This window comes from Suncus etruscus, chromosome 5 (genome assembly GCF_024139225.1).
Source record: "Suncus etruscus isolate mSunEtr1 chromosome 5, mSunEtr1.pri.cur, whole genome shotgun sequence".
Classification (NCBI taxonomy): domain Eukaryota; kingdom Metazoa; phylum Chordata; class Mammalia; order Eulipotyphla; family Soricidae; genus Suncus; species Suncus etruscus.
The window spans coordinates 10,754,860-10,777,029 of record NC_064852.1 but is presented as its reverse complement, the minus strand read 5'-3'; the positions used below and the strand labels follow the sequence as shown (position 1 = coordinate 10,777,029).

Here is a 22,170-nt window from a genome sequence, read left to right as displayed (position 1 = left end):
TCTTGCATCCACGGAAAATCAATACAATTAATTTTTATTATAATATATACAATTATATTATAATTACAATTAATTAATTATAAAATTAATTCAAATACAATTCACCTAAAATTAATATGACCTCTGTTAAGGAAACCATAAAATATCATAATTGATATGAGATAACTTCAAATTAAAACTTAGATGTCTCAGAGGTCATTATTAGAATCTGGGATTATGAATTCTGTGCAAAGTTATGTCAGAAATCATTATTTTATATAATAAAATATCTATCATTTTCTTAATCTATTTTTTCTCTCCTTCATTTTTTCCATTACTCTCGCCCAACTTTGGTTAATATTTTATTCCTGAACATTTTTCTCTACAAGACAGCTCAATTGGCTCTTTTGGATCACCCACATACCAGAATTTGGAGACTTATTGGAAATATCCTTTGTACTGTTTCAGTTAAAGTAGCAGAAACAAAAATCTAAGCCAATAGTGTGAAAAATCTAAAAATATGCTTTGTAATATTATCAGTTTTCTTTCATTTAATTCTTTCCACTCCTTCAATGTTTTATTCTACCATTCTCTTCATTTTGTGGAGGGTATTTTTTAGTCATTTTATTCTTTTGTTTACCTTTTGGTTTAAATTTATTAGTTTATATCATGATAATATATATTACATTGTATATAATAATATATATTATTGTTTAAATAACAGATTTAAAATTGTCTTAGCATTTTGGTTTTATATGGTTTTCATGAACAGTAGCATTCTGGTTACTGCACTCACCCCTACCAGGAGTTCAGCAACTCTCCACCAAAGTCCTTGTGTTACTTCTCGTGCTTCATTCACCATTTCTTTGTTTCCATTAGGAAAAAACAAGACCAGGATTTATGCAGCGATTCCTATTTAACATTATTTTCTTTTATAATTGTTATACTTGCTAACGCTACCATTTCTATTTATTTTTTGATAAGCTACTCCTAATTCTGTATATATAAATGTTGACAAAAGTAGTAGGGAAAGAAAATGTCCTCATGATAGAATTTATCATCCATAGTAGGGATTAATAGAAGTCCTCTGAATTTATATGAAGTTATCTCAATCGTTCCTGCATGATTTAGTTCACTGCACAAACATGTTAAGTGTTGCTTCTCATTATTAGAAATCAGTTTCTTGCAATGAAAGTATCAACTGACTCTGATAAAACTTTGGATTTTTCTTTAGGTTGACTACTATAGCAAGTCTTTATTAATAATATTTATATGAAAGTTGCATATCAGTAGACATATCTGTAGAACTAATTCCTAGAAATAGCATTGTATAATATTCTCATAAATTTTATTGATGTTGTTATGTAAACATACATTAGTAAGTCTATTCCTAAGGCTTTTCCAATGCATCTTGAATATAATAGCTAATTGAATGAAAATAAAAAGTGGGCTTTCTAGTTCAGTAGCTAGAGGATTATGGTAGTCAAGGAATAAGGGGAAAAATCAGATCCCATAATCAGCATGGGAAAATTCTGAAGTTAAAGAATTAGTTATCAGACAGATTATGTAGACCTTTTCTGTTAAAGTGAAAATATTTTATGTTATTTTAAGAGTAACTGAACAGTCATGAACTGTCAGATTATGGCTAAAAATTTTAATATTATGTTATATAATGTATAAGGCACACCATAGCTAGTAGTTTAGGAATTTAATGATGCCCACTTACCCCTAAACTTGGCAATATAGATGAAGGTAAATTACAACTTTTGAATAGCATGTGAAAGTAATTACTACATGGTAATGTATTTATACTTTGGGATGACAATAGCAAAGTTATTCTAGAGCACCATCTTATACTGTATATGCATATATAGATACATACATACACTCAACATATACATACATGTCACTGATGAAGGTGATTCTCCTGTTCTATCACTGCCTCTTAGGTGATGAGTATACAGTACTTTCAGGTGTGAGTCATGGGCAAATTCTTCCATCTTTTTCTAGAAGCCACAGATTGCAATGAAGTAGAAGGCATCTCCAAGAGCTTTGATGATGCAGTATAGTAAGGAGAAGACTTTTCAGTTCAAAACTAAGAAGCATAAAATATATCTAAGTAAACTTGTTTATAATTTCTCAGTAATCAGCATGGTTCTAAATTTATAATCATGAAGAGATCCTCAAGGGACAACTTCCCCCATTTAGCTCCAAATTAGATATAGAGAACAAAAATAATGACTTCATTTCCTTTTGTCCCTGTGAGAGACCATTTGTTGACAACAATAGAGAATATATCCTTGAAGGAAAGATGACTGAACCAAAAACTCTACTAGGAATTTTGTATTTTACAAAGTATTTGCCTTTTTAGTTCCCTTTATATGTATGAATATATGTTTGTATGTATGTATGTATGTATGTATGTATGTGTGATTCAGAGTTAAGAAAATGTCATGCTCAACTCAGTTCTGTATGCCAGTTCTCAGGTTCTAAACAACTGAGCTTAACATGAGGAGAGTTGTAGGGTGAGGGAACTCATAAGTGACTCCTAAAACAATTATCGAGGAAGAGGACATGCTGATGAAGAGTATGTGAAGCTGGAATGTTGTATTCATGAAACCTTTACATTAATAGTATTGAAAGTCTTGGTGGCAAAATTTTAAAATTTTGAAAAGGAACAATTATAAATAAAGATTGACTACATTAACCTAAGTTTCTTTGTATCAGTATTTCAAACTACTCCAAGAATATCATAAATACTACATTTAATGTCTAAAGAAAATAGTGAGGGAAACTATATTCTATCACTCAGGACAATGGAAATAATTTTCATAAATGTTTTATCTTTTGACTACTAGAGACTATGAAATTAACTTCTTTTGTGAAGAGTTTTCACATTAAATACCTATACAAGGTATATTTCCATAATTTCCTCACAAATGTATGCCAAATGTATTGAAATCATGCTCTATTCCTTTACTTCCTAAAGAAGTACAGTAGAATATCAAGTGATATTTAAGGTTAAATTTCACAAAATGTATTTATTATTTTATCCTCTTATACACTACAAACCATAAAAACTTTTCAATTCTTGTGAATCATAGTGGAAAATATATTAATTACAATGATACGGTTGGAAGAACTTCTTTGTTAAAATCAAGAGCTGAAAAGACTTCTTCCTCAAATCAGGAAATTCAGTGATGCTACTTACTACAAACAATGAGATAAAAAGTTGTGGGGTTCTATGCCGGATGGCATTCTCCCTAGCTTGGGGGGTGCTGGGAGGCTTGGCAGGCCTCCAGCCGTTCCGCTATTTACCCCCATACTCCAGGCCTTCCCTGGTTGCCGGCCCAGGTGGACTCTATCGTGGTCTTCAGGCTTTCCCCCTTTCTCTCCTGACACTAAGGGGGGGGGGGCATTGGTCTCCATTTAAAAAACCGTGTGGGGGGCGCTATATATTTAAAATAAAAATGAGAGGTCTGACTCTCAGTTTAGGAAGAGACCAGTTCAGGTGGGGGTACCATATATTTTCAAAATAAAAATGAGAGGATGGACTCTCAGGCTGGGAAGAGGCCAGTACTCTTTTCCTACTTGTTTACTCTCAGCGGCCTTTTGGCCTCTTCCTTCTTTCATTGTGTAACTGTGGTTGCTATCATACTAGGTTTCTGATTAGTTTCCATGAACGGTGACAATTGAGTCCACTGTCTCAAGTTAGACTGTTTATTTTCCCCACTTTTTATTCTCCTCTTTTGTGAAAGAGTCCCTCTCTATCTTTCCTTCCCTTTGTAACTTGTTAAATAAGGAAGTTTGTAGAAGTGTCCCTCCATTTAACGTTTATATAAGAACCAAGTCAATTGGATTGTTGGACTTGTTCTAGCATCCCCATAGGCACCAATCTCGCTGTGAACTGTTCACTAAGGAATTTTGGTGATAGAGTCCCTCATTTTAATTCTTATGGTTGAACCAGGTCACGGGGATTGTTGGACTTGTTCTTGCGGCCCCCTTATGCACTGATAACTCCAGGTGGCATTATTCCTTGTTTGCATGGGCACATTAAAATGAAAAATACTGCACATACAAATAAGTTATTATCTAATAGAGATAGGAACACACAAATATTGTGGTGCAATGAAACCTTACAAACCTTGAACATTGACATGATGACCTGGCACAGGCCTCAGAGGTTTGGGTATTTTCTCGTCACCCCTGAACCAGGGAAGCCATCTATGAAACATCCAATGTTGTTTATGACATTACCTGGAAGCGATCCTCTACCAGGGAAGACCCTGCTGCTGCTCTGGCATCGATTTACTCAAAAGAGTCTTCCCTTAACACTGAGAAGATTTAAACAACAACAACAACAACCTGCGTACTGGACAGGGCTTTCTGCATTGCCCATTAATTGCGAGTTGAAATTAGATGCCGCTCTGCACCATCCTGACTTCAATGTAGGATATACAGATTCCAGGACCTTCAATACAGAAACGTGAGATCAATAACAGAGACTGTGAAAAATATAACTGTATGGGTACTACAGACAATGACCGGGATTGGACAAACTAGTTTGCCTGGAGCCTAGAAATGGTCTTATGTCAGGAAACTTCAGGGGTAGGGTCTCCTTGTACTTAGGCCAAAGTTTTTCCTTTCCATGACCCCCATACTTTAGTGGGCCCATGCAAACGATAATTGCCACACTAACATTGTTTTTACAGTGCTCCTTTGACTCCAAACCTTTTAGAAACCACTAGTAAAAATACCTGGAACTGAGAAAAAAAAAGGTTTACATTAGTGTTAACATATATGCTTTTAGATGCGCTAGCATTCTGGGGGATAAAGGAGGGAGATAAGGGATATATGCTTGGGAACAGGGATGAAGGGAGGACAACACTGCTGGTGGAAAGGCCCTCATTTATTGTCACCGTGTACCTTAAATATCACTGTGTAAGATTTGCCATTATATATTCTAATAAATGTCTGTCACTTAAATAAAAAAAAATGTTGTGGGGTTCTAGGTTCTGAACAAGGAGGGATGCTTTTTCGTAAAGACCACATGTCAGGCTTCTCCTGGGATCTGAACAAATAGGGAGGCCACTTTGTAAGGACCACATAGTGTAAGTCACATGTTAGGCTTTCTCAAGCCTATTTCTACTAGCACCACCCCCAAGCTACCTGGCCATACTGGGTAGCCTATCTGGAAAGGACACAAGGGAGCAGTAGGAAGGTACCCTTGACAACAGCCAATCATTTTAAAGATCAACAAAAAGCTAGAACCTCCATATATCTTCTTCCTATATAATCTGATTCATGACCTTGGTCAGGGTTCATTTCCTGGGAGAGACAACCCTGACCAGACAGTTTGGAGCTGTTAGCAGGTGAATTAAATTTTTGTTCAGCTTTACTCCATTATCTCATCCTTTGACTCTGGATCCTAAAAAAGTAAATACCATGACCCTTTAAAATTTATTAAATGGTAATTTAAAAGTATCTCTTTGAATCACAAAATAGCATTATTCTACTTCCTGGTACTAGATGCCATTTCCTAGAAGAGCTTCATCTTTATACCCTTTGTTGTGCAAGTACCTAGTAATTTTCAAGGTCTATTAAAAACTTACCATGTAGTAGATTATAGTTTACAAACATGATACATAGATGCATACAACAAAATTATAAAATAGGAAAACTGAGATTAAAGAAAGTAGAAAAGAAACTCAGGTAGACTAATAATCACTAGAACAGTGGTTAATTGAGGCTCATGGAACCTTTAATAGTGAGGTTGAAGTAACTTTGAAGATCAACTCAACAATTTTTTTAACTTTATTTAAACATGATGGTTTACAAAGTTGTTCATAATACAGTTACTTCAGGTGTTCATTGTTCCAGCACCAATTTCATTTTCTAGTGTAACCTTTCCTACACCATTGTCCTATCCCCACACCAGAGCCTGCCCCCTCAGAAGGTGAAAAATTATTTTTTATTGCTTTATTAAAAAGTGCTAAATAGATTACAAAAAATTTAGTAAAATATACTGTCAAAATAGTTCAGTGAAAGAAAATCTGTTAAAATTGTTTTATTTCACAATGTTGTTCTTAAAGTCATTGATTTACTGAGTTGTTTATTGTTAGCTGAGTCTTCTGTTATTGTTTTCACTTGCTGCACTTTGTCAGCTTCTATTTTAATTTGCTCTGCTCCTACCAGAATGTCAATATTGTGGAATTTGGAGGCAACACATTTTAATGCCATTTTAACCATTTTACCTAAACTAAAGGAGGAAAAAAGATGGTCAACTTAAAAAAATTAGATAAAGATCAACTGAAACATAAATACTGTTTATTTTACATTTATAGATTACTTTATTCTTCTTTGGTTTTGATGCTGAAATAGGCACAGTAGATAACTATTACTGTTGAGCTACCCGTAGAGCAGATTCTAGATAGTTCACTGGAAGTAGATGAAGAAATGTTCACCAACATGAGTGGATTTCCACATGTTTTTCAAAAGCCAGACAATCACACCCTACCTATAAGAAAAATACCAGTTTATAACTCCAGATAGGAGTTTTCATGGCAGTTTACCATGGGTGGTTTGAGGCTTTTCTTTGCTCATGGTGCAACATTAGACATGGGAAACTCCTCCCTTGGCCCTTTCTTAGGCTCATGTGCAACCTACTCCAGCCTCAAAACAAACTTTCTTCTATTTAATAGAATAGGTTAGCATTTTATCTTCAACCCAGATAGGTTGCACCACCATATACTGATACAAGTTGATCAAGAGTGACATAAATATTCTGGAAACTAGTCCAGTGAATGTTCAAGACCAGGTAGATGGGTTAAAATAGGGGGTAAATAACAGAGTCAAATGTTTGGACTTTTAACTTCTTTCACAGCACCCTTCTGTGGAGTTGGGAGCCTATGCCATGTCCTCAAACTATGGCCCGAGGGCCACATATTGTATTTGTATCTGTTTTGTTTCTTCATTGCAAAATAAGATATATGCAGTGTGCATAAGAATTCGTTCATAAGTTTTGTTTTTACTATAGTCAGACCCTCCAATGGTCTGAGGGACAGTGAACTGGCCCCCTGTTTAAAAAGTTTGAGGACCCCTGATAGGGGCTGGTCCAGCTTTACTCACCTCATTTCAATATTACTGTCCAGGATATGGAAAGGCTGGTTACTCCCAATGAAAACAAAAGCCTCCATTGAAAGGCACTCTAGGTTGTTGACTTAATTTGGCCTCCCTGAAAGTGAGGTTCCATGAAGTGACCTGGGTTGTAGTACTCTATAACTGTCTTTCTGGTGCCCTATATGGTCCATAAACTTAATAATTAATTGCTACAATGTCAGATAATCAAAAAAGAGCCCATGGGCCAGAGAGATGGCACAGCAAGTAAGACCCTTGCCTTGCACACAGCTGACCCAGGTTTGATCTCCGACATCCCAAATGGTTCCCTGAGCCTTGAGGAATGCAGTCCCAGGACTAACCCTGAGCACCACCAGTTGTGGACCTTCCCCCAAAAAAGGAGTCCACTTAATAGTAATCTCAAAAGTAGGGAGCCAAAAGCAGGTAAAATCTCCCTTCTGGGAGATATTGTCAGCTGGAGTGGTGCAGAAAAAGAGCACTAAGGTAGTTTCTGCTCTTCTATCTTGAGAGAAGATTACATTCAACCTTTAGATATGTTTCTAGAAGCCCTCTATTACTAGGACCATAGCTAATAAATTTAAAGACAAACTTATGGGCATTTTTCAGAGAGGAGTGTATCTATCTGCTGTTTTAGAATTCTGTCTTACTGATGTTAGTTAAGAATCCCTCGTCTTCTTCCTTTGTTATAGTCCTGTGGAATCCAGGAGCAGAGGTCCTTTTGCTTTTTGAAGCCAGTTAATTTAGAGAAGTCGTTTGGTGGCAGCTGTAGAAATATGAGCACAAGAACCTGGGAGATAATCAAGGGCTAATGCACATGCTTTATATACGGGAGGCCAAGGTTTATTTCCTGGTACCACATTTTTCTCCCAGGCCCATAAGATGTGTCCCCCCCAAAAAAAACTCTGGAGACAAGTGTATATCTTTTTTAGAGGCAGAAGAACTCAAAAATGGTGACCAACCCTAGAGCTTACTTATCATTAGGATTCTAGATGTTCATCAATTTAGATATCGGCTCCCAGGAAGTTGATTTCTGATAGTTGATTTGACACACAGTATTAGCTCCTAATCAGCTGCCTTTGCACTGTATCCTGAAGTAGGTAGTCCAAGTACACAAAGGCCTTTAGAACTGTTTCTCAGTTGTCTACAGCCTTGTATATATCCTGAGTGTGAACACGCTTGACTTTCAATGACACATATTTAAGAGGCTCTTTCCTCTGAAACCGTTCTGGAGAATTGAGGTGCCTGCTCTGGGAATCAAACTCTTTGGTCTTTAGAATAAAATTGAAGTTATTGAAGTTCCTTCCAATTGTGGGATATTCTGACACTCTTAAATATCATGTTTTTTTTTTTTATTGGTTCCACTTCTATTTGTTGCTCAGCTAACTCACAAGGGTAGGGGTGAATTCAGACTTTCTACATTACCTACCATCTTAAATGAGTGTGTGTGTGTGTGTGTGTGTGTGTGTGTGTGTGTGTGTGTGTGTGTGAAATTGGTCCCTTAATAAAAACTCCAAGGTCAGAATAACCCCAGAGTTAATCAAGTTTAACTTAGTTTAGGCAATGAGGGTTGCAAATATGTACTCAAACAGGAATAGAACAGAAGATTAGCATGACCTCAGTGTTATACATTAAAAGTGCATGCTATGAATGGATGAACGAGATTCCCACTGTCTCTACCTACCAGCAAAACCACAGCCAAGGGAATGGGCTTGGCGGAATCAGTGGTGGTGGTGGTGGGGAATAAAAGTGCATGCTAATTGTTTATTCTTCTGTGGCCAAGGCTATGTAAATATGCTAGCCTTTTCTCTTCATATACCTGCTAACTGTTCTTAAAGTACCCGGTAATGGAAATAATGGCACAAGTGTCTGGAGCCAAGGTGAGGTTGCAGAAATTGTATTCAATGAAAGGACAGTCTATTCTCTTCTTTCTGGCTGTCTAAGATAGCTTGCCACTTGGACGACCACTGTATTTCATTCTTTGCAACCAGAGTGTGGATTAGAAATGAAGGAATTAATTTAACCAGCTTTTTAGTGGTGATTTCCCATAAATCGGAACTTTTCCCTCCTATTATTATCATCTTGCATACATTTGATTTATTTACAATTGAAGTAAATTATTAAACAAAGACTAGTATTTATATAAGCAATCTTTGGGTGGGTTGTAAAGATTTGTTCTTTAACAAAGATGACGTGTTCTTTCTTATGGTAGATGCACAATTGTTTCACTGCTCCTTTGTTCTATTTATTTGCCCTTTTTGAGCTCTATCCATGAAACCCTCATAAAGAACCCCATGTGAATCCTTTATTGTTTCTATCGTTTGCTTTTCCTAGAATGTGTTGTAGTTTGAGTCAGAAAATATGTGAATAAACTTTGCTTCTCATGTTAAAAAAAAAAGAAGAAGAAAATATCTAGTCTCTTTTTGAAAGGCTGAAAACAAAATTATCTTAAAAAATAGAACAGTGGGGGAAAGGACAGATAGTGACAAACAAGGATTAATGTGACTGCTTCGTATGTCAAATACCCTGATTTGATCCCTGGCACTACATATGGTATTTCCCTCAGTGAGGTCAGCAGTGATCTTTGAACACAGACTCAGGAGCAAGCTTTCAGCACTGTATGGCCCAGTATCTTCCTCCACTCCTTCATCACTAAATATAGAACAGTGAACCAGAGAGATAACCCAATGATCTCAGCATTTGCTTTGCATAGTGGAGAACATGGCTTGATCTCTGCTACAGCATAGACCCCTGAGCACTGAGTTAGGAGGAGGAGTTATGCAGCATCCAAATAGAATGGTATTAGAGTTTCATTGTACAATATAATAGAATATAAATACTAATAATAATTTCAAAAGACAATATTAGACAACAACAGCAAAACTGTTATATATCCTTTTTTGTATAATACCTCAGTATATTTTAAGTTTAAATTAAAAAATTTCCAGAAAAAGTGGACAAAGTTATTGTTAAAATAAAAAGCATTTTAATTAATTTAGTAAATTAATAGATTAACTTACTAGGGATGAGAAATTACAAACAAATTTGTATAATGTAATATGTACCATGATTGAGATAATGAAGCTATCCCTTACCGTACTGTAATAACTTCTTGTATGTGTCTGGAGAGAAAGTTTAATGCTATTCTTAACACCTTTCAAGTACACACTTGAAATAATTGTTATTCTTGTGTATAGTGTTTATAATTAGTTCCTTATAATTTATCATGTAAACAAATGAAAGTCTGCACCTTTTGTCTATATTATTACAGATCTTCTTCCCTAGGACCCTAGATAGTACAATTTTATTCCTATTTTTATGAAACAAGCTTTCCAAAAATTTTAAATACTACATTCAAGTAAAACAGGAAATATTTATTTTCAACCTGACTTAGCAAGCAATTATATTATAATATTTAAAATGAATGAAAATATGTTCACAAAATGTAGTCACAAAATTAGTTTAGTTAAAACTGATAACCAGTGAATAGTATTTCATTGTGTATAAATGCCATGACTTCTTTATCTATTCATCTGTAATTGGACATTTGGGTTGCTTTCATATTCTTAGTACTGTACTAAGCACTGAAATGAACATAGGTATGTATGTATAATGTTATAGGGATGTAATTATAAGTATATTTTCCAAGTAAAGAACCAACCTAATGGCAAATGTACATAACCATAACTAGAGATCATATTTTCAAACTTGGAACATTTAAGAGAACCCAAATATTTACAATTATGCACTGAACAAGCATTAAAATATACACAACTACTCTGATTGGCAATAATAACAGAGGGGGTAAATAATTTAACCATTTTCCTTGGGCATGTATATATTTTTTCAAACTAAATTTATGGATAGATGCCCTCTGAGATAGGCACTGGTAACCACTTCCTGCTTTCTTTTTCATACAAATGAGATCATATTATTGAAGACTCCTGGAGTCAAAAATCTCAAAGATTTCTGCCTAGCTATTTTTCTTGAATGTAGTTTATAAAAGCATATTTAATACTAAAGGTTTTAATCCATTTTGAATTAAGCCTCTGGTATTAATTAAGTATATGGTGTGAGGAAGGGTTATTATATTATATAAGTACTATATATATATTCATAACAACACTAGTGATAATACACAAATCTAGAAACAACTCAAATTTCCAACAAAAAATAAGTGGACAAAGTGATATATGACAATGGAATACTCAGCTAATTGAAATGATTAAATATTAAACTTCTTTGCAAGTTGGGCAAAATTGAAGTCATACTAAGTAAAGTGACTTGAAAGAAAAGGACAAACAGATGATTTCACTCATTTGAAGGATTTAAATAATCAAATAAATGGATTATAAAACAATTTCCAATGAAAAGAACTCTGGGATGAGGTCAGTAGAACTGTAATCTGAGTATATGAAAGACTTTGGAACAGTGGTGGAAAGATAGTGGTATTCTGATTGGATGCCAGGGACTAGCAACAATGAAAGTAAAAAAAAAAATAACGTTTTACTAAATTAAATTAAATTTAAAAGAAATAAAGTTTAATTTATAGAAGAAAATTTTATATAGTCTATAAATATAAAAACAAGTACTGACAATAAAAATATAATGGGTGTAAAACAATTTATTAAAATATAAAATGAAAAGTACATGCATACAGTTGCAACTATATACAATTAACAGTTAAGGTCAAATAATCCCCCTAAGACTTCTTATACTACTCAAGAAATCAGCAGAGACTGTTCAACCACATTCAAGATGACTCTAAGACAAAAACAAATATTGCCCTATAAAAATTTGTTAAGGGGCCGGAGAGATAGCATGGAGGCAAGCCATTTGCCTTTCATGCAGAAGGATGGTGGTTCGAATCCCAGCATCCCATATGGTCCCCTGTGCCTGTCAGGGGCGATTTCTGAGCATAAAGCCAGGAGTAACTAATCTCTGAGCACTGCCGGATGTGACCCCCCGAAAAAATGGTTAAACCACCACTCTAGTTAGCAAATAATATTTGTGTTGCTTGTGCAGGATGGAGCCGGTCTTATATTTAATTTTAAGGAAACAATACTCATTTTGTTGAAAATATTGTCCTACTCAGGACATTTCCCAAAGCCCCTTTCATATCACGATTCCTCAGACTATAGATGAAGGGATTTAGCATGGGTGTTACCAGAGTGTACAATACAGCCACAATGATATCTTTCTCATTGGAATTACTACTAGGTGAGGGCAAAAAATACAGCCCAATAATTGATCCATAGTAGAGAGATACCACAGTAAGGTGAGAGCCACAGGTGGACAAGGCTTTGACGATTCCCTTGGTAGAGGGAACTCTCAGGATGGTGGCACCAATACGACAATAAGAGAACAGAATGCATATAAATGGCACAGAAATTATCACAAATCCTGCTGTAAAGATAGCCAGTTCATTGACTGTAGTATCTGAACTGGACAGCTTAAGTAAGGCGGAAACATCACAGAAAAAGTGGGGGACAATATTGTCATCATAGAAAGAAAGACGGGCCAAGAGGAGGGTGTGCAAGAGGCCAACAGCAGAGGATAGGACACAGGAAATAAGTACCAGCAGGAAACATAAACTCTGACTCATGATGGTGGTGTAATGGAGAGGATGACAGATGGCCACATACCTGTCATAGGCCATGGAGGTAAGAAGGAGGTTGTCAAGACACCCGAAATACAAAAAGAAATACACCTGGGAAACACAGCCCTCATAAGATATGGATTGATTCCGTGTCTGCATATTAAATAACATCTTTGGGGCTGTCACCGAAGAGAAAGAGATGTCAGTGAGTGCCAGGTGACTGAGGAAGTAGTACATGGGGGTGTGGAGACGAGAGTCCAGCCTGATGAGCAGGATGATGAGCAGGTTCCCCAGCACTGTAGTCAGGTACATGAGCAGGAAAAGAGTATAGTAAAGACCTCTCTTTTCTGTCCAGATGGGAAGTCCTAGGAGGATAAACTCAGATGCACTGCTCTGATTATGCCACCTCATTATCTTCTCTTTTACTGGAAATAAAAATCAAGACACAATTTGAAAGTATGATCAATTTTGTTGATTCACACAAGGAAAGAATGGTTTAGAATGAGTCAGATCAGTTTCCTTATATCTACCATGTGAATGCTTCAAATACTAAGAAAACATGCATGTTGGTTGTATCATTTTCCAAAACAGAATTAATATGCTATATACAAACTTTGTCAACAGTTTTGAGCTGAGTCTTCATCTCACTGTGGGATTTGTCATTCATCTTGGGAGTTAAACAGGGAGAGGAAACACATTTGGTCCCAATTCTCACAATTATTCTTGATTATCTTATAATTTCTACATGTTTTAGTATACTTGTTAAACCTATTTATTTTGTAATTTTTTGAGAAAAATCACAGTGTTGTGGTTAGAATAGAGGTAGTGATGATTAACTTATCAAAATGAAAGTGCTAAAAGTAGTCTGATAGATTATGAATTTTCCTGTATCTTTCCAATTTAGGAATATTTAATTTTAATTAAAGATTGGGATAATATATGGAAGAAAAGAGAAATACTAGTTGACAGATAAATAAGAAACATTTCAAACCTCTAAAACTTAAAAAAAGTAAGAAGTTCACTTAGACTAATTCATTTTACATATTTTATCTGTTTTACTTTGGTACAGGAGTTCTAAAGTAATGCTTTAACACAGTAGCACACACCAACACATCACCACTGTCTCATTCTTTTTTTTAATTTGGACATGTACATGGAAGCTTGGGAAAACTCTTTCACACACACGTGCACACTTCTGAACATGATCTTATTTGAGAGCATATCTTAAGTAATGGACATTGACCACATATACATACTATCATTTATAAGACATGTAGGGTTTTTCACTCATCTCTAGAAGACTGAATTCAATGAAGCATGCAGTCTCTCAATGTCTCAAGGATGCATTGCAAAGGAAGAATTTTCAATTCAAAACAAAATAAGAGCTCTTTATTGACACCTGGTTGTTTAGAACTGAAGCCATGGTTTTGAATTGAGCTGTCCAGTCATGGACAGGATCCTTATGGAGTAGCAATTCCCTTGCCACAAGCTCTAAATTAGACACAAATTGGAAAGTTGTTTCATTGTCTTGGATTCTCTGGAGGACAGGTATTTTGTTGACAGCAGATAATAATAGAGTTTCCCTAAGAGAAATGATAATAACCACATATCAACCAGAAACTTATTAGTTTTCAAGGCTGTTTGCCTCCTGATATTGGAGGGAGGTAATTTAGTCAACAACAAACCTAAATGTGCTGCTAAGGAGGCTCACTGTGGTAACCTGCCTTTTTCTTCTTTGCCTCACACTAATTCAAAAACACAACAAATACTCATACTTTCACTGCAGAGAAAACCCAAGAAGGGAATTTCAGTTCCATCATCACAACTCTGATGGTATGGCATCATTTCCATTCCTAGTTAATAGAAGACTGAACTTAAAATATCTCGATCTCCTATCCAAAAGCTATGGAATCACTTAACTGGTACTTATAAAAAGACTTTAAAGTGTTCATTTAAGAATATTTCCACTAAATACCTGCAAAAATAAATATCCTGGGGTTGGAGTGATAACAAACTGGGTAAGGCATTTTCCTTGCATATTGCAGGCTCTGGCATGCTATAAGATTACTATGCTTGCCAGGTGTGAGTTCTGAGCTCAGAGCCAGGAGTAACCCGTGAGCATTGCTGTGTGCCCCACAAATATAAATATATAAAATGCTAGGCCCCACCACCACCAAGCACACATATATAAACAAAAAATAAAATTTTGGCAAAATGATATTAATAGATATTTCAGAGAATAAGTTGCTGAGTTCTGAGTTTGGAGACCCAAGGGAGGGATGAACCAATTTATATCACCTAAAAATTTTTGAAAGTTATTAAGAGTCCTTAGAATTTTCTATAAATAGAAATCTTTTGGAGTTGCACTGAAGTATGCTCCAATACAAGGCCTATGTATTAAAAAGAGTTAATACATAGTTAATAAAAAGCCTGCATTTTTCCTGTGGCTATTGTTAAACCAACACTCTTCAAGCAGCTGACAACAAATTCGTAAACACATCGCATTTTGTGAATCTGAGCTGACACCAAGATGTCATCCAAGTAATGCACCACATATATCTAGATAAACTTTTTACCAGCTGGATGTAAAACTGTGTCAACAGATGACACATAGTGGGTGAATTTGCTATGCCCTAGACAAAACCCTCTGCACAGTCCCCTGTTATTAAAAGAAGAAACTGAACAGGCAAATCCTTTTCTGTCTTTTGATGTATAGAAATATTATAAAGACAGACCTTTAAGTCAATTAATATTAAAAGACAGTCTCTTGGAATGATTACGCATGAAGGTAAGCCATTCTGCATCCTGTCTATAGAAACTATCTGATAATTTAGAGACCTTAAATCAGTTAAAAGTCTCCAACTAACCAATGGTTTCTTAATAATAAATACTGGAGAATTCCAGGAGCTGGAGAGATAGCACAGTGAAAGGGCATTTGCCATGCATGCAGAAGGACATTGGTTCAAATCCTGGCATCCCATATGGTGCCTGCCAGGGGAATTTCTTTCTTTTTCTTTTTTTTTCTTTTTTGTGGTTTTTGGTTCATACCCGGCAGTGCTCAGGGGTTAGTCCTGGCTCCATGCTCAGAAATTGCTCCTGGCAGGCACGGGGGACCATATGGGACACCGGGATTTGAACCGATGACCTTCTGCATAAAAGGCAAATGCCTTACCTCCATGCTATCTCTCCGGCACCCCCAGGGGTGATTTCTGATCACAGAGCTAGGAGTAACCCCTAAGTGCTGCCCCCCAAAAAACAAAAACAAAAAAATACTGGAGAATTTCAATTAGAAAAAGAGTTTCAATGTGTCCCAGCCTCAACTGTCCATTGACTAAATTTCTAAGTGCCTCTGATTTGTGCTGTGGCTGGGCTATTAGGGGATTCAGATCAGAACATCTGAGCTCCATTCAGTGGGAATGGGTTCTGGGCACTTTAACCCAGTGGCCCAAATTAAAAAGGCAAAACCTCTGAATTAACATACGGGGAGGTGTTTTGACGAGGGATGTGTTATTCTGTTCCTCATTGCCTATGCAAATCACATCACTATAGGTTCGAAGAAACCAGAGCTACATTAGGCATGAATGTCACCTATTGATTTTCTGATCCTATGCACGTCAAATATCTAGTGCTCTGGTGAATGGAATTTGGAGGCAAGATCCTTCCTATCCCTTCCAAACTGTTCTGATTTTCTTGTAGGGTCAATCTTAAATAAATCACAGAAATTTTTGCACCCAAATCAAACATACCCTTAGATTTTCTGCCCTGAATTTCAAGAGTTAGATTGGATTTTCTCCTTACATTTAGCAGTAAAAGGCATAAATGCCATTAGCAGAAGCCTCAAGGTTAGTACTTCTGAAGCCTCCTACCCTGATGTCTTCTGATTTTCCAGGCATAACATAAGGAAGTAATAATATTTGAACTATATTTTCACCTTTCTTAAAGGGTATTGAAACAAGAACTATTATTTTGCCTATGTAGTCAGAATCTATACTCCCCAGGCAAATTACTATTAGTTTGAGTGTTCAGATGCTTCTTCCACACATCATTCCTACAGCCCCTTGAGTAGTGGCCCTATTATGCCAGAACTAATCTTATAAGGACAATGAGCTGGAAGGATGGTCAAGTCCTCTGGACAGGGAATATCTAAACTGCAGATTCCTGAAGTGGCAGGCTTTAATTAGCTTAAACTGAGGAGTCTTAGTCTTGGTCTTGGTGGGGAAGCTGAACTATCGATGAAAATGTTCCCTGATTTTGAGGGGACATATTCTCTCTCCCTAATTGGGCATAAAATAGCCTGACAATATTCATTGGCATTGTCAAAAGCTAATGTTTTTGTAGAGGTTTTTAATTTCCATATTCTTTTTGTTGTTGTTGTTGTTTTTTGTTTTTGGGCCACACTCGGCAGTGCTCAGGGGTGACTCCTGGCTGTCTGCTCAGAAATAGCTCCTGGCAGGTACGGAGGACCATATGGGACACTGAGATTCGAACCAACCACCTTTGGTCCAGGATTGGCTGCTTGCAAGGCAAACGTCGCTGTGCTATCTCTCCGGGCCCAATTTCCATATTCTTAACTTACCCTTTAATTATGTCTGTCAATTTCTTCACATATTCTGCATATGGCTCCATAGCTCCCTGGAATAAGTCTTTGTAGAGCTACCGTTGAACTTGGTATTTGAGTCAATTTTTTTCCCAAGCCTTCAATACAAGATCCCTGACAAATATTAAAACAGCACTGGAGTAGTCTTGCCTGCCCATTTGCTTCTCTGTACTGTTCTTCCTTTACCTATCAGTATTTTATAAGATAATTAGTGATGTGGAGCATTTTTTCATGTGTCTTTTGGCCATTTGTATTTCTTCTTTGAGGAAGTGTCTGTTTATTTCTTCTGCCCATTTTTTGATGGGGTTAGATGATTTTTTGTTAAGATTTTGTTAAGTACCTTGTATATTTTAGGTATTAGCCCCTTATCTGATGGGTATTGGATGAATAGTTTCTCCCATTCTGTGGGTGACTTTTGTATCCTAGGTACTATTTCCTTTGACGTGCAGAAGTTTCTCAGCTTAATATAGTCTCATCTGTTTATCTCTGCTTCCACTTGTTTGGAGAGTGCTGTTTCCTTCTTGAATATGCCTTTAGACTAAATGTCATGAAGTGTTTTACCTACTTTTTTTCAATATACCTTATGGTTTCAGGCCTGATATCAAGGTCTTTAATCCATTTGGAATTGACCTTTGTGCCTGGAAATAGACAATATTGAAGCATGACAACCCTTTGGTGTTTGATTGTAGAATTGAGATCACCAATTGGGAGGAGAGTTAAAAGAAAACCAAAAAAATTAATGCTGTTATGATTATGTTATATAAGTGCAATAAAAATAGGTATTGGACACTTTAATGAAAATGGGAGAAATAAATTGAATACAATTTTAAAAGGGCCACAGAAATAGTACAGGATAGTGCAAGTTCTTCTCTTGCATGCAGATCACTTGAGTTCAATCCCTAGTACCAGGTATGATCTCTCAAACCCTGCCAGGTGTGGTCCATGAGCACAGAGCTGGGAGTAACCTCGGGGTACAGCCGGGTGTGGTTCCATATTCAATAAATAGAATAACAAAAATAAATCCTAACTTTTAAAAGCACTTAAAATTAAATAGGATCGGAAAATGTAATTTAGAAAACAATCATTTCTCAATAATTTTCTTAGTTCAAGTAATTAAAGTTTTATATAAATATATTTTAATATTTCTTATGATGATATAAACATATATAAAATGCACTTACTATCACATATAACACATCATATATAATATACATTCATATAATATATATTTTATGTTATATGTGTATTTGCTTTTATACTAATTGCAGTTTTTAATTAAAACTTTAGACAAAGTTGGTTGAAAAACTGCCTTTAACAAAATATAATGAATAGCTAAGTATTTGACTATATATGAATAAGAAATTATAAACTTAAGACTAAAATGTGATGGTTTCATGAACATAAACATTGTGAATGGCTAAGATTATTAACATAGCCAGCACCGAAATGTTGTGGGGTTTTTTTGTGTGTGTGTGTGATTATATTAAACTTACTTTCATCAAACTTCAAGTATGTTTATGGTATATTTTTATTACATTTCTCTCTATTTATTACATTACTGTCCAGAGTAATTTTGTGGGGTTTTTTTCCTCCTGTAACTGAAAACTGTTACATATTCTATTGTGCCTCCATTTTTTCACTTCCAACCCCTTGAAAACATTATTTTTAATTTATTTTTGAGGTCATACCCAGCGGCATTTGGGGTTAACCACTCCTGGCTTTTCGCTCAGACATCACCCCTGACTTGGGGACCATATGGGATACTGGGGATCAAACCCTCATCCAACCTGGGTCAGACGCATGCAAGACAAACACCTTACTGCTGTGCTACTGCTCCGACCCTATTTTTATTTGATTTTATAAAATTATCCTTAACAACAAATCGATATTGAAGGAAAAACTTTTGTTTCCCATTTCATTTGCTGTTGCAGTGACTGAAGCTGACACATTTGATTATGATGTTCACACATTTATTATCCAGGGTCTCATACTGTTTGTTGTACTCATCCAACTCATTTTCAGTACCCTGAAGATCACTGACTTTTGTTGACATGCCTGAAATTCTCAATGGCAATGCCACTAGGTTGCACAGGATCTTCAGAGAGGTGCAGGTGCCTAACTCAAGGTAGGTAGATGTTCTACAGCTGAACCCCATCTCAAATCCGTAAACTGACCTTTTTAAAAGGACTCTTCCCATCAACAATTCCTTGTAGAATTTTCTTTTCCTATCCAGCTAATCCAAAAAAACAAGTTGTACATTTTGAGATGCACAGATCTATATTTCTATCACAAGAAATAACCGCAGAATAGATTTATTTTAATCAAATCCATAAAATAAAGTAGTAAAAATATAGAATAAAGATGTTTTCCAAAAAAAATTTTTTTTCAAAATCAAAGTTGAAGGGCTGGAGGAAGAGCTCAATAGGTTGATTACATAACTCAGTAATATTTAAAGAAATAAAAATTAAAGAAAAAAATAAAGTTAGGTTACTAAAGTTACCCAAAGATAAATCCCAAAATTGTACTACAAAACCAAACACTAAAATTAGATTGTGAAGCTTCCAGAAGACATACTTTTATTTTGAGGGGGGAAATGCTCTACTTATAAATTTTGTAATATGCAAAAATAAAAAATAACCAGAGCTTCATTTATACTAAAATGTTCAATGCATATAGATTAAGGGATATCATCTGAAGAAGAAAGTCTGGAGATGAAAGAAATATGTAAATGTTACCCAAAAATTCTAGGTGACTCCATAGCACACAAATATTGGACAAACTCACTGGAAAGGGAGGATTTCTAGATTGGCCTGGAAACTGGACTATAAAATTGAGAAGAGGAGAGGAATGAAACTTAAAGGAAGAAAGGAAGATGAGAGCAGGAAGTAGTCTTAAAGATACACGACTAATGAAGTGATGTTATTTAAATCTATAGCTGAAACATAGAACCAACCACACTAAAATATGATATAACAACTACAATAACCAAACCTTAAAATGTGCCTGTTAAGAATGGTAGACTGGAGATGAAAGACAGGGAGCTTGATACTGGGATAGAATAGGTGTGAAGAAACTGTACACCTAAAGCCAAGTATGAATATTTGTCATGCTACTGAAATAAAAAAATAATTTTAAATTATAAAACAAACAATAAAGAAGTTCCAACCAACTTGAAAAAGGCTGAAGGGTGTGCACGAAGATTAGTTAAGAAATAATTGTTGGGAGTGGGACTGGGAGATAGATAGTAATCAAACAGTAATCAAACAGAGGGTTTGATTCCCAGAACCACATGGATCCCCAAGCATTGCTAAGTGCAACCTTTGAGAATCCCAGCATCATAGGAGTGATCCAACAATTCTGAGTCTCCTGTGTCCACGATTACCACATTCTTAGGCCCTTGCACTGAAGTGTCCAACTGGTTGAGAACCACTGGAAGGTGCCCCACTGGAAGCACTGCTTGTGAGAACTAATTCATTCATTCTTCTTCTTTTTTCTTTTTTAAGAAGCAATTATTGAAAAGAAATGTTTACTCTACACTTGTAGTGCAGAGAAGGGTAACTTATCAGGGAAACAAATTCACTTCAACATAAAAATGTTGGCTCTACTGAGTATAGTTACAAAAGCTCCTTTCATATCCTGATTCCTCAGACTGTAGATAAAAGGATTTAACATGGGAGTGACCACAGCATAGAGTACAGATACAATGACATTCTTTTCATTTGAGGTATTGGAGGAGGGAAAAAAGTAAAGAGCTGTAATGGATCCATAGTAGAGAGAAACCACTGTGAGATGAGAGCCACAGGTGGACAAGGCTTTGACGATGCCCTTGATGGAGGGGACTCTGAGTATGGCGGCCCCAATACAACCATAAGAGATCAGGATGCATATAAATGGCAGAATAACACTTGCTACTCCCTCAGTGAAGATAGCAAGTTCATTGTATGTGGTATCTGAGCTGGATAGCTTAAGTAGAGCAGCAAGGTCACAGAAAAAGTGGGGTACAATGTTTTCTCCAAAGAAAGAGAGGCGGGCTAGAAGGAGTGTGTGGCAAAGGGCACCCGCAGATGATAGGATACAGGACACAATTACTAACAGAAAACACAAGTTTTGACTCATGATTGTAATATAGTAGAGGGGATGACAGATGGCCACATACCTGTCATAGGCCATGGAGGTAAGTAGGAGGTTGTCCAGACACGCAAAATACAAGAAAAAATACACCTGGGAAACACAGCCTTCATATGATATGGATTGATCCCGTGTCTGCATATTAAATAGCATTTTGGGGGCTGTCACTGAAGATAAAGAGATGTCGGTAAATGCCAGGTGACTGAGAAAGTAGTACATGGGGGTATGGAGATGAGAGTCCAATCTGATGAGCAAGATGATGAGCAGGTTCCCCAGCACCGTAGTCAGGTACATAAGCAAGAAAAGAGTATAATAAAGACCTTGCTTCTCTGTCCAAATGGGAAGTCCCAAGAGGATAAATTCAGATGCACCGCTCTGATTATGCCACTTCATTGTCTTCTCTTTTACTGGAAATAGAAAACGAGATATAACTTTGAAATTGTGATCAATTTTATTGACTAACACCCAATAAAGCATGGTTAAGAACGAGTTGGATCAGTTTTCTTACATCTGTCATATGAATGCTTCAAATTCTAAGAAAACATGCATTGTTGGTTGTATCATTATCCAAAACAGAATTTACGTGCTATATACAAACGTAGTCAACGGTTTTGAGCTGAGACTTTATCTCACTATGGGATCTGTTATTCATCTTGGGAATACATTAGATCCCAATTCTCAAAATTATCCTTGATTTTCTTACAATTTGTACATTCTTTAGTATACTGTATTA

General features: G+C 36.0%; 1 protein-coding gene across 1 annotated transcript; it reads right to left on the bottom strand.

Annotated features, from left to right (window-relative positions):
- Positions 1-12,178: 12,178 nt before the first annotated feature.
- Positions 12,179-21,830, bottom strand: LOC126009629 (olfactory receptor 50-like). Its single transcript, XM_049774177.1, has 2 exons — positions 21,312-21,830; positions 12,179-13,126 (listed from the first exon to the last, which is right to left on the bottom strand). Exons 1-2 carry the CDS (start codon positions 21,828-21,830, stop codon positions 12,179-12,181), a joined length of 1,467 nt encoding a protein of 488 aa, XP_049630134.1.
- Between the last annotated feature and the right edge of the window lie 340 nt (positions 21,831-22,170).